General features: G+C 41.1%; 1 protein-coding gene across 3 annotated transcripts in view; it reads left to right on the top strand.

The window, feature by feature from the left end:
- dnajc6 (DnaJ (Hsp40) homolog, subfamily C, member 6) overlaps positions 1–14,409 on the top strand; it is a 40,312-nt gene that overhangs the window by 3,006 nt on the left and 22,897 nt on the right. For 2 of the 3 annotated variants that reach the window (XM_028587439.1, XM_028587438.1), the window contains exons 1-2: positions 1,558–1,842; positions 9,529–9,664. In XM_028587439.1, the coding sequence (XP_028443240.1) occupies positions 1,632–1,842; positions 9,529–9,664 (347 nt within the window). In that variant the 5' untranslated portion in view covers positions 1,558–1,631. Of the gene's footprint in view, positions 1–1,557; positions 1,843–9,528; positions 9,665–14,409 lie in introns of those variants that run through there. The other variant, XM_028587441.1, reaches the window with a different exon arrangement.

Genomic DNA, 14,409 nt, shown 5'->3' with positions numbered 1-14,409 from the left:
ATATTACAAAGAGCCTATTAACATTCAAAGCTGCTATTAGTTGAGTAGAGAAAATTCCCTTTGATGCAGAGTGAGTTTCCTTTTCCTGACAAAGTATGGTGCTGTTGTCTTGCTATGCTATGACAAGGCCAGGGGTCCTTGATCATTTTCAGAACAGGACTCAACTAATAATGTTGCTTTATTGTAGGCCCAGATTCATAATTTCCTCCATATTTACCCAATAAAGCAGGTCATAGTTTTATTTTAACAATCTCAAAATGTCTCTTTTATATCTCTACACTTTCTCCCAAATGACTTCTGTTATTTTAATGGATGACACTTCAATTTTTTCAGCACATTTTAAACCATTCTGACCTGTGCCTGTTGTACAGTACATGTACAGTCATGGTTACAGCAGACACCATCCAGCACTCATCTATACGGCATCTGTCTTCCATTTATGTTGAGCAGTTAACTTGGCAACTATTTTGATAACCGATAAAAAATTTGTGTCGCTTTTAAAGCTGAAATGTCAAACATTTGCAGGTCTTTTATCATTTTAAATTGAATACCTTTTATATTGATGGTTGGACAAAACAAGCAATTTAAAGACTTGCAATGTTGTAAGAAGCATTTTCCCAATTTTCTGACATTTTAGACATAGTGAATCATTGATTAGTCAAGAAAATAATCAGCTGATCAATTCATAATGAAAATAATTGCCATAGCTTTTTTACATTCTTTAAATGTTAATGTAAGGCTAATTACGTAATGCAGGCTATATTCAGTGAAACAACTGCAGGGTAGAACAAGTGCTATCACCATTACTACATAGGACAATCATAATTGGCTAGAAGCCCATAGACATTAGAAAACTTTATAAGGGAATAGGAACTGTGAAACTGGGATCCTACTCATTTTACATAGGGCCATGTGAGCAAATTTAATGACATCACATGTAAGAGTCTTATCTTTGCAAGACAATTATAACAACTATTATATTTCTATAATATTATCATACAGATTTCAATGTGCCATTTTAAGGCATGCTTTTATTGATATCACAATAATATTCCAAAATATACTAATGGGGAATTAGTATGTAGTGATGCTTTCATGATATCTTCATACATTTTTGTATTTCTTCTATATTTTTTACTTTTGTATAAAAATGTCCTTGGTGATTGGTGAGCTTTAGGGAAAAATAAGCCTATAGCGTATTCTGATTAGAGTATGTGAGTAATAGATGCAGCAATGATATGCGAGGATTGTGCGTTGGGGCGGATTTCCCATTTACTCAGTCGGGGACTATAGCAGCATCAGCAGCTGAAGCGTCGTAGTAAAATGCGGTGCTGCTGAGAAAAGAGGAGGTGATAGACAGAAACAGAGAGAGAGAGAGAGAGAGAGAGAGAGAGAGAGAGGGGGAGGAGAGCATCGGAAAGCACCCGGCAGAATATTTCTTTCCCCTAGAAAACAGAGGAGACCGGTCGTCCTCTCCTCCTCGGACATGTGGTTCACCCAGCAGCAGCAGCAGTTGTAGCAGCAGCAGCAGCGGCGGCTGTGGCGGTGGTGGCGGCGACATCGCAGCGTAGCCTACGTCTTTGGAGCTTCTTTTGTCCTTTATTTCTATTTTTTTTTTGTGTGCTTTGGTAATGAGCTTGCTGGGGGCCTACAAGAAAAAGACCAGTTACGATGGCTATGAATCTTTGCAGTTGGTCGATAGCGGCGGAGATAGCTTCAGTATCGGCAGAGGAAGCAGCAGCAGCGGCGGCAGCGTCACACTGGCAGGCTCCAGAGCGGCCACCCTTGGACCGAAGGCAATCCCGCTGAGAGAGGAGGACTGCAGCACCATGGACAGCTCAGGTAAGAGTACTCACCGCCTCCGGGAACTTGGATAGCGATCGCACGTCAACGTGAAGAGTGCTTGAGTATACCATTTGATGAGTTTACGCAGTAGCGTGGCCTGTAAGTGTCCTGGTGAGCACAGGGGTAGCAGCGGACAACACAATGGCTAACAATAGTGAAAGTATACACTGATGCTATGTACCTCCTCGATTCCCCTCCAGGGCTCATAGTGACTCCCAGACCCCACCTAAATGGCTATATTGGGCTATTGTATGCATGGCAGAACAGATTAAGACATGTTCTAGTGCCATTGGTTTGTTGTAACATTTCTAAAATTGTCTGCATTGTGTGTTCTTACATGCGGTGCTAACCAGTCCTGTAGCCTACATCTCTGTTATAGGGTGACCAGTACTAAAGCATTTGACATACAGTTCAGACTAGACTTAGAGGTATGTTCAAGATATGTGTAAAGTTGGCCATAAAAATTTGCATGAATGCTCATAATAATTATGTGTACATATATAGCACATACTCTATTCTAGTGTCCATAATGTTTATGAAATATGCAAAATTTGGAAGCAAATGTATATAAACGTATTCTCCAGCCAGTTGCCAGTAATAAAAACCACATTTCATGGCCTATTTTATATTTCATATGGGCTTTTAATGTGAAATTGTTCTAAACTTGTAATCTCATCTAAGTAATTAAGAGAATAAATCCTGCTTCAATTTTAGGCAGCAGAAGCACAAAATACTCTTAATTGAGAAGTTTAATCAATTGGCCATAAGTGATGGATTATAAACCTAATGTATCCAATTAAAACTAAAATATTTTTTATCATTAATCTGATGACACATCCTGTATATGCTTTATTGATTTCAGCTATAATAGGTCATTTGTTTTTACACTTTATCCTCATTTAGATAAATTTTGTCCTCTGGAAAAGAAAAAGTTTTTATGATGTTACTACTGCAACCCTTGCTGCTGCCACTACTACAATTACTACTGCTATAACTGTAATACTAATACTACTTAGTTTGTATGTATGTGTCATGCCAAACATTTGTCCCAATCTATATGGGATCACAAGACACCATTTTATTTTTTTACTATTTAGTTTACCCTGATGAAGGGCTTTCCCCCCCTCATCACCCAGGCTATCTCCAAGTAGCTAATTTAAATGTTTCATATGTGAACAGCCAACTCAGTGTTTGTTCAACATCCATGTTTACCAAATCATTTTCAGTTTTTATCCTAAAGCATCGTGCCGTTTCCAGTAAAAAGGACAATATTACTGCTAATATTACAATATAATGACAGTAATTATAATATTTACAGTAAATGCAGGCTAATAGGGAAGTCTGTTACTTTGAGTATTTACAGTAAAGTTAAAGTCTGTGTTCACCTCACTGCAGTGCTCTGTGGAGTCAGCCAGCCTCCAGGGATGAACATTAGAGTGAAACAAAAGAAGCAGGATGAGGAGGGTGGCAGGGTCAATGAAGGAAGGGGATTTGGGTTGGTGTTGATGGACGAGAGTGGGGGTGGAGGAGGGGGCTCCAGTGTCAGATGTCTGTCTGGTCTGCCCGGTCTTACGGATGGTCTCTTTCATGTACATGTGTGCCTTTTTTTGTATGTCTATGCATCCGTCTGTCCCATTCAAACACAGCCTGATACTGAAAGGTAAAGCTTGGCACTCTAGAAGAAGGGAGACACAGTCATTGATCTTTCTGGCAACGACCAAGACCTCTCTGTTCTGTTAATGTCCGGCCCTATCTTACTGTCAGTGGCTGGGCTCTCTGCTGCTGCTGTATTACCTGATGGAGCCTGTATCAGAGCCTCCCTCTGGTTTCTGTATTAGCAAGGTTTGTCACTGTATCTGGCACACCAGTCTGCACACTCCCACATCCATCTGGCCACGGGCAGAGAGGCACATAGACCAGCTAACACATTCACACAGATATACAGAGACATAGATACGACATAAATTAGAGGGAAAGCACATGATTTACAGGAGAGCAGATATGTAAGAAACAAAGGTATCCGTTCACACTGTAATCAATTTATACAGTATCAAACTCAGGATGGGAACAACACAGGGAAGACATAGTAGGAGACAACATAAGATAGATCCATTTGGGTAATAAGAAGTAAATATTAATTAATATTAATAATATGGGTAATAATAGTAATATTTAACCTTTGTTATCACAAGCAGTTCCTGCTTCATTTTAAGGGGTCCTCAGCCAAAAAGCGAACCACTGGTCCAGACTATATATCAACTTCCTCAATGCCAGTTGGTATTTACTAGCAAACACAGCTAACAACGGGGAGTACCACTTTGGATTCATAGACTGCTACTGCATTACTGCATTATAGAATACAGTATTTTAAAGATTGAGGCTGAAGATAACTGATACAAATTGTTAAATATAGTTTTAGGCACCAAAAATGAAACATTGTTTGTTGTTGATCCTTATTGCATTAGCAATTGTGGCCTATTAGCCTGGCTCATCACCTAGCTAGGGTACTGAGAGCAACATCAATCTTCAACATGATCTCACACTCTGCTCATTTCTCAACAATATTACTTTACGTATTTCGCTGTGAATAAGGCAGGTGTCTCCCCTCTAAGTGGCCTTGTTTATATTTTTGATTGATAGTAGTAAAACCAGCCTGACTCTCAATGTGATGGATTCAGTTTGTTATACAGCTATTAACATACTGCAGTTTTGCAGTGCCCTGGTGGCCTATAGGGGTTAGGGGGCTGAACTTGAGCCGCAACATCCCAGATTTGAGTCTTCATTGTACGTCGTTCCCCATCTCTCTCTCTCTCTCTTTCTCTCTCTCTCTCTCTCTCTCTCTCTCTCTCTCTCTCTCAATTCATTGCCTGTCATCTCGCTACTGTGTAAAGACATTTATGAGCTTGCTTGGACAATCTATTTTGAAGAATGCTTACAAAAATGCTTCAAAACTAGGCCAAGCATTTGTAAAGGTATCAAAATAATGTGAATGTACAGAGGAAGTTCAGAATGTCAGATCTTTTATACCAAAATGTTCTTTGAGTGTTTAACTGTTAGCTTGCACCTACAGTTGCACTACAACATGTCATGTGTTTAGCAGTCTGTAAGACCTTGCTTGCCATTCAAAACAGTGGAATTCTCTCAGTAGATGATTAGGCAAACACAACCTTGTCTCATCAGCAGCATCTATAATTAAGCAGATTAGATTCCGGGGTTGATGCCGCAGTCATTCGGGTCCAGGACACAACGAGGCCCGGCACAGTGTAGTAGTAGCACTGAAATCGAGTGCAGTGCAGTGTGTTTGCTTGTCAAGCTTTATTGTTGTATGCATGCATCCATCTGTGTTATTCACACCAAGCTGGACATTGAGGGATAAATGTTTGTGGCTGTAGGAGGAGGGAGACATATTCAGACAGCCCACTGATCCCTCTAGACATAACAAGAACTGTCTTTCTCTTTTCCTCTCTTCTCTCCACCCCCCCCCCTCTCTCTCTCTGTTGCTATTGGTCGACTCTGTGAAAGCGATAGGAGGCGGTTGAGGAGGGAGGAGGGGTGAGCTTTTTTTTGTGGAACAGTTCTAGTGAGATTTATTTGTAGCACATTCTTTCCTTCATCATAAGATATGTCTCTTTACCTGTGCAGGCATCTGAACATGATTGGCAGATCCAGGTCAAGCTCATGTAGCGCTTGATTTCAAGGCAGAGCAGGATGCAGGTTTTCCTAACACACCCTGTCATGCTCACTGGCTGGGAAATTTGCATAGTAAGAAGGTTAAAAATAGACCAACATGTGCAGGTGAAATTACAATATTGCCTGAAGAATGCAAGGGGAGCATTTTCGTTTGAATATAGCTAACATAATTAAGGAATAGTTCAACATTTTGGGAATTACTCTCTTTCTTGTCGAGAGTTAGTTGAGAAGATTAATATCACTCTCATGTCCATACAGTTAAGGTAAAGCGACATCTCACAGCCTGTTAGCTTAGCTTAGCTTAGCTTAGCATGAAGACAGCTAGCCTGGCTCTCTCTAAAGATAACAATGAATCTGCCTTCAGACTTCATTTTTGTATGGATAAAACAAACAAGCTCTAACATGTTAATTAGTATGCTTTAGAGCTTTGGAGGTGATAGTAAGTGGATTTTGACCTTTTGGACAGAGCCATGCTGGCTGTTTCCTCTTGCCTTTTCGCTAAGCTTAGCTAAGCAGCTGCTGGCTGTAGCTTCATATTAGTGTGCATAGACATGAGAGTAATATTGACCTACTTATCTAACCCTCTGCAAATGTGAAAATATGATTTGTTGTTACTGACAGAACTCCGGTCTTTACTGACCAGTTGTTTAGTGTGCTGTTTAGTGTCTTTACTTAGTTGTAGTTTTATGCTCCTTTCTATAAATAAAAAATGTTAATTAAAAAATACTATCAATAAGGTGAAAATAAAGCTATTTTGTGTGGCTTTTATAAAGTTGGAGGATTTAAAACAAAAACAGCAGATGTTTCTATTATCTAGACTTTCAGCCAATGGTATGAGTCAACCTCCAAAAACAATGGATTCCTACAATTCCCATGAACTCCACATTCCAAGTACATAACAAAGGTTTCCTGTTTAAATATTTAAGTTTCAAGCCCAATTTGAGACCCCGATGACATATATTTGTTTTGAGGTACTGTATTTAACCTTTCTTAATGCAGCAATTCGCTTCAGTCACTATGTGAGTGCCTGTTCAGTTAAAGGTGCTCTATGCGATGTCAAGCGTTTTTTAGGCTACAACATTTTTTGTCACATACAGCAAACATCTCCTCACTATCCGCGAGCTGGCTGTCCCCTGAACACACTGTAAAAAAAGGCGGTCTCTGTAGACAGCCCAGGATTCACAAACACCAACAAAAACAAACTGTGCCAACCTGCACCACCAAACATAACAAACAGTCTTCCAGCGTTCCAGCCAATAACCGACAAGAAGGATTTTTAGGTGGGGTGGGGGGGTTAGTGCGCGGAAGCACGGAAGGGAGGGAGAGGAGACGGGATGAGGAGGAGGGAGGGGCGACCTAGCCTAGTCTTGTTTGAAAATACTTCGAACGTCAATAAGAAGTGCCGTCACCCAACATCGCTTAGAGCACCTTTAACAGTGGTAATCTTTTATGCCATAGGCAAAGTTCCATTTGAGTTTTGGAAGTTTCTGAGGATCATATGCTGGATGAGTTCAACAAGCAGGAGCTTTATTCTTCAGAACAAAATCCCTGTCATTTCAGTTCCTGTGCAGTCAGAGATGAAAAGTCTAAATTTGAGGATGGGATGGAGTGAACCAGACAGGGAAAGAGAGAGGAATTGAGGGATCAAAAGTAGACCAGTAGTGAAAGAGTTTATCAGTTACTGTTTATGATTAATCGGGAAACACTGTCTCAGCAGCCAGCAGATTTCCTCAGAGACAGTGTTTGTGATGTCTTTGTGAGTAAGTGCGAAAGTCTGCTGTTAAAATCAATCAAAAGTGTGCCCCTCCATTGCACCACAAAATCATCAAGATTTTAATCTAAAAAAAACTGGTACATCTCAGAGGATTTTCTTCTGTAAAAAACTTGAAAATTAGTGTGATAACGTCAGCATTATATGTGAGGAAATACTAGGTAGGGCATGGCCTGCATCCACATCTGTGAGACCTGAGTTTGACCCAACATTTGAATTTGGTTATTTCTTCATTAAAGAGAAGGAGATATGATTGTTTTGGACACACATAAAAGTGACAAACTTCAAAAACAGCGACAAAAACTTTGAAAAAATCGACAAACTTGGAAAAAAAGACAGAAGTAACTACAGCCTTGTAACTGAAAAACATTTAGCAAAAAATGTCACGTACCCCCTGCAGTCCTCCAAAGTACCCCTGGTACACGTACTCCCATTTGAGAAACACTGATGTAACTAATAGGTCCACACAGAAAAAGGCACAGTGGCCCTCCAGCATGAAGAAAAAGTGGCCTGTAATAGCCAATTAGCTATTTCTCTTAGGTTATGTTCTTAGTGGCAATAACATCAAACAAATTGCAGCTAATGACACTGTACTATCTCATTGTATGCCTCACCTCGATGTCATGCTCAACTTGACCTCTTATTGGCTGGTGAACATCGATGGTAAACTCTCAGCTTCTTTCCTAGCTGAACTAATTGTGAAACAAGATTTGCTCACATTATTGACGGTAAGCTTTATTTACACTTGTGCATTATGGAGTAACAGTGTAGAATGAAGCCTAATCGCACAGCTGATGTAGCTACGCAGTACGGTATGCTAAAGAGATACTATGGTCAGCATGGGCTGCTTGCGTTTTCTCCTATAAGTTATTGATGGAAATAGAGGTTGTTGATAGTGAACACAACATGAAGCAGGTTGAAAAAAAGTCTCCTTTTCAGTAACACACAACTAGAAAAGCCATCTCCACTGAAACCTTCTGTTCACCGTGATTGTTTACGAAAGAACCTCAACACTGTGAACAGTTTCATATTCAGTCATGAAACAAGGCGGATCTTCCCACTGTCACTCTCATAAAGTAAATGTAAGAAAGTAAACACAGCTATTGATGGCTCATTGACTCTTAATAGTTAATTGTTATTTTGTGCAGTATGTCTCGCTAGTGATGATTCCCTCTGACCGATCAGTGGTCTGCAGTGTTTTAATTCCATCTTTTAGTATGAGCTCAGGTCGCATGGAACCTTGACTTAGGGGGTACCAAAAAAGGTAACAGGTACTATCCAACTTTTGCAAATGGAAATGTGAAAAAAAGATTTCTGATGTGTAACAAACTAAAGTGAGTTGGACTGCTTAAACATGGCTTTACTGTGGAAAATATAATTAAAGCATGATACAGTCAGATCATGTATAATACATCTGGGTGGTGTTGCAGTGCTGCTATCAGGTGAAATCTGAAGCTAAACTATTGGTCATAAATTGGCTATAGCTTTCCAGACTTTTTTCCCCACCATTTGACATAAAATATCCTACTTTAAAACTTTTTAGATTTTTTGAATGAATTATATTATGAAATAACTAAACCCAAACTCTATCTGAGCAAACAGCTGTTTACCACTGAATGATCCAACCCAAAACGTGCCTTGTGTATAATTTCTGTACAGCTAAGTTACAGCTCAAGTGAAGCCATTATAGTTGGTACATGTATGTGTGGATACGGAAGGAGAGGGACAGAGAAAGAGAGAAACGAGAAAATCTCATATCACCACAGGGGTGCTGACTAAGATGACACTTGGTTCTTTTCCAACACACACACACACACACACACACACACACACACACACACACACACACACACACACACACCCTCCAGATGGTATGCATTTTATTATGTGTCTTGTCTCTTGTGTCCTTGTCCATCATTCCTTCCCACCTACATGCGTGTTATGCAGTTACTCATATGTTCATCACTGAAGTCAATTGAAAACCTCTAAACTCCAGTTTGTAATTAAAGGATCACATTTATTAAATTGGGCATTATATACATTTTAAACAACATTGTCTGCATAGAACAACAGCAATTATTTTTCTATTGAAAAAGTAAGATGGCAGGTTTTTTTAATCTGTGCTTTTACATGGAAGTGTGCCTCTCCGTTGGCATCCTCTCTGTGTGTGTGTATTTTGTTTCCCTGTGGATTCTGATTGACTAAAGGTTCTCTTTCCCCAGAAATGGATGCCAATTATGGCGGAGGACTGTTGGATATGGTGAAGGGAGGCGCGGGGAAGTTCTTCAGCAACTTCAAGGACAACTTGAAGGACACGTTGAAAGACACCTCCACCAAGGTCATGCATCAGGTTTCCACGTAAGTTAGCGCTGCGTTCATGCACGATGTCCTGTACTATTGCAAAGCACCCGCTGGTAACTGCATGTGTGTTGAACTACAGCTAGAATAATGACTGCTGCCATACTTAGCTTTACTTCTGGTTTGAAAGACCAAGGTTTGGAGACCAAAATAACACTAAGTGTGTTCCTCCATTTAAATCCAATTTCAATAGCATCAGTACAAGCTCCAGACAGACTACGCTCTTCTTTTTTTTGCTGTATAATTTGTTCGCTATTTGCACTGCTCTTGCCTGCAAAAAGCTAGGGCAGCCTCATACGTCCAGGAGAAAGGAAAGACAGGAGCAGAGCCACGTTTGTAGTTGTGATACTACAAAACTAGGCATAGTAGGTAGAAATATTTGATTTTAACTTTTTTATTTTTACCCCAGAAACAGCACGTTGTTAACCTACATTGCGTAGTCTTATTTTATTTTATTTCCCTTCTTCTGTATCCTTATCCTATTTTGTCTTTTTCAGATTACAGTAATAAAATCTGGTCACAAGCTCTGTTCTTTAAACCCTTTCTTTTCCAAACTAATCAGGATAGTCTTAGAAATCAGAAATCAGAAATAGATTTATTGCCAGGTAAGAAGCACTTACTAGAAATTTGCTTTGGTCGATGATGCATACATAAAAACAATAATATATAATAAACAAACAATCAGTACAGAAACAAATAACACATACATACATACATACAACTATTTAACACTAAGAAGGAAAAAAGAGGCTGTAAGGTTAGTTCAGGATGTACAAAAATGTAGAGGGATGTGCAAAAAGTTCAGGATATATAGAATGTGCAGAGGACAGGATGTAGGATTAAGGCTCAGTGTCAGTGGGGGTCTGGGGATTTGTTGGTAAGGCTTACTTCTGAGGGGAAGAAACCGTTTTTATGGTGTGAGGTTTTGGTCCTGATGGACCGCAGCCTCCTGCCCGAGGGGAGAGGTTCAAACAGTTTGTGTCTGGGGTGAGAGGGATCGGCTACAATCTTTCCTGCCTGCCTTAGCGTGCTGAAGGCATACAGGTACTGAAGAGATGGCAGTTTACAGCCAATCACCTTCTCAGCAGAGCGGATGATACGCTATGGTGATGGAGCCGGTGAGAATGGACTCAATGATTGCAGTGTAGAAGTGCACCATCATTGTCTTTGACAGGTTGAACTTCTTCAGCTGCTGCATGAAGTACATCCTCTGCTGGGCTTTTTTTAAAGAGGGAGCTGATGTTCAGCTCCCACTTGAGGTCCTGGGAGATAATGGAGCCCAGAAATTCCACAATGTTGACTGTGGAGTCACCCAGGGTGATGGGGGCGGGTGGAGATGCGTCCTTCCTAAAATCCACAACCATCTCCACTGTCTTCAGAGCATTTAGCTCCAAGTTGTTCTGACTGCACCAGGTCACCAGGTGGTCAATCACCTGCCTGTAGGTGGACTCATCCCCACCAGAGTTCAGTCCAATGAGTGTAGTGTGTTGTCCGCAGTGTTGTGGAAGTATTATGAACGAGTCCAACGCGGGTTGAATGCACATCGGCAGGTCATCGGCGTTACATGGTGTTAGTGTATGTAATGTCTGTATCGACTTGTACCGGTCACGCAGCCACGATGGTCCGTGCATTGTCGTAGACACGTCACGCAGCCTCTTTTCTGGAAATCCGTGCGTGTCCGTGCGACCGACACAAGTCCACAGCGGTCCGCTGTGTGTAGCCTAGTCTATGTATGAGCCCATCTCCACCGCATCCATCTGTGAGGTTGTAAGCTTTGTGTCAGTCTGGCATGCTCTGTTTGTAGGATGTCCGATTTAACTGCCAGTCCTCAGCGATATAGTGGCATGTGTCAAGTAGGCTCAGAGCGCTGTCCAGCAAAAAGCCACGAAGCTTAAAACGCTCTCAAAAGTTAGCGTTGGCTGCTTCTCGCTTGCCATGATTGCTCTGCTACCGGCCTCTGTCACGTACCGTGTGGAGCTTGTGAGCGCGCAGCTGAGAAGGCAGTGTCGCTGTCAAATCTGTCCCTGGGAAAAGTAACGTTGCGCTGAATTGAAAAAGGAACTACGTTTCGTTAGTAGTTACGTTACTGTAACGTATTACTTTGTAACGTATTACACACAACACTGGTCGTCCGTGAACACTACACTCCCCTTAGAGGACAAAAAACACAGGCTGAGGTGGTGCAAGTGCTACAGTATCGCCTGCAGTTTGTCTGTGTTTGTAACGTTTAGGTCTGAAAGTGCCAGTGCCACAGCTCTGTAACTTGGTTGGGCATGGTTCATATCAAAGACACAGTGTGTTGAGGAGAAAAAGGCTTTAAGGCCTCTTTACACTGTGTGAATGCTGGCTGTCTCATTGACAATTGTGAGATTAATGTTGTGAAAACTTTGGTTGTCAGATCGACATGGTGGTCTTAGATTGCACTGTGAGACAGACAGTGATGCAGCCAAGCTTCGGGGGAACAAACTCAGCCTGCGTCAGAATCCTGACATTTTGGCATTCCAATCCCACTATGTAACAGCTGCTACAACCCACATCTACAGTACGAACCAAACAATCAAAATAGCATGAAATGACCAGAATACACTGGTGAGCTAGCGTAATGCAACTGCTGAGAAACATGTTTACCCCACAGCCACGTTGCATAATTGGCAACTGAGTCCACAGTTGTTGTTTTTTTTGAGAGAGCTATGGCCAACTTTGCTACATGTTCCAAACATAAGAGCCGTGATGATGGATGAGGCAAGTTGATGCCACAATATAACATGTAGTAATTACTAACTGAATCTTGTTTCAGCCTGTCGATTACAATGTGAAGTGATTTTCCAAACACTTTGGAAGAGACACAGAACAGTGTGGATGGAGGGAGGCAGCAGAGTCTGGCACGGCTCGGTCGTCCCAGTATAGAGCGTTTGTGCACAGGCATCTGCACAGGGCAGCACAAAGGGCCCTCTGTATTGTCAGAAACACATACAGCTCCTCTCTCACTATTGACTCAGCAAGTTTGATCGTTGTGTCTCCCCTCTTCTGCTCTTGGCAAACTCCCACTCTCCTGCCCGGTCGTTCCCCTGGTGTTTTTCGCCCGCCTCTCATCTCGGCTCCTCCTTTCCTCCTCTCCTCTCTTTGCCGTCTCCTCTCCTGGCTGAATTATTCATGACCGTTCATTGTGCCAAACGGCCAGTGCACTGTTGATACAGAAGGATTCATTTCATTGGAGCCCTGTGTGTTTGTGTGTGGACTGTATAAGTATGTGTTAGTGGGTGGTTGGGATAATAGGGCGGTGGGAGGCAGGCTAGCGTGGCAACCGGCTGAAAGCCTCAGAACGGAAAGGTAGATGGACAGAGGTACATTAATGTGCCACAGCTTAGTGCAGTACACTTTAAAGGTGCTTAGACGGACAGGCTTCTTTGGTGATCCTATGACAAGTGTCAACATTTACTATGCTGCTGTGATCTGACACACTGGAGAGTTAATTCTGCTGTTGTATTCATAACATGTAATAGTTGTATTTAGAAATGGAAAGACAGAAGAGATGATTGAGACAACACAAGTGCTTTCTCAAGGATGGGGGTGGGGGGTTGTTATTGCCTTCATAAATAAACCAACATCTTTAGACTGAGCTAGATGCTTGACTATCTAGTAGATCTACAGAGCACATTTCAAGCATGACGGAAGGACTGTATAGATATAGTATCATGATATTCTGGGTCCTGCCCATTGACTGTCATTGGTAGTTTCCCTGTGTTGCTCCATGAAACTTGGAGACAGTCAGCTTTTAATAAGAGACATACTGTATGATAAACAGCTGCAGGATCTAATGATGTATTCTTGAGAGGTCGGAAGCTCTCTTTCACCTTGCAAAAAAGGCTGCTATGTCTCTTTCTCTGTCTTTGACACTGGTTTTCATCCATCCTCTCACTTATTTTCATTTGTTTTTTAATTATTTGTCTGCATTTAATTTCCACTAACACTCTGCTGACATATGTGTTTGTCTTTATGGAATTCTTTTTCCACTGGCCAAATCAGGACATCAATTCAAGGAAGTCAGAATATCTTATTTCAGGATTTAGGACAATTTGCTTTAGATCATTCAACATGTTTTAAGACAGTTATTTGTAATAAGATATTCAATAAGATATTTATAATATCCCAGACATTAATTAAGAGAAAACAAGATTGCTTATTTATTTCAAGACTCAAACCGGTCTAAACGTAGGCAAGACAAAACAACACTGCAACACTGTTAAAGCCGCTCTCATCAATATTTTTTTATTAAAAATGGATCAAAAGTCTATGTGTTATATGAAAGGGGTTGGTCAGTCACAAACACACACAGAATTATGATCTGACTGCACTTCCCCTCAGCTCGGGGCAGGTTTATAGGTTCCATTAGCTCATTGTTTTGGTTTTACAGTCCAACATAGTGGAGCATCTAACAGCTAAAGAGACAGATATTTCCCTCAGGAGCTAAAAGGAGGGTGAATATTGGATTAACATTTATCAGGTGGACTCCAAATAAATGCTAATGTTGCTCTGTGTCTGATGAATGTGTAAATTGTAGATGGTAAAAAAGACGATGGACGTGTCCCCACTTTCTCCCACTGTACAAAAGTCATGCCAAAATATCCCAAATACGGGCGCTGCCATCTTGTAATTTTGGAGTCAGTCTAATATTTTGTCAAAGTTGTGTTTGTAGTTTTTTTTGCGCTGTTCCAAAGTGGCCAAAAAATAAATGAATGCAGGTA

This window comes from Perca flavescens, chromosome 9 (assembly GCF_004354835.1).
Source record: "Perca flavescens isolate YP-PL-M2 chromosome 9, PFLA_1.0, whole genome shotgun sequence".
NCBI lineage: Eukaryota > Metazoa > Chordata > Actinopteri > Perciformes > Percidae > Perca > Perca flavescens.
This window is presented reverse-complemented; position numbering and strand designations above follow the sequence as displayed.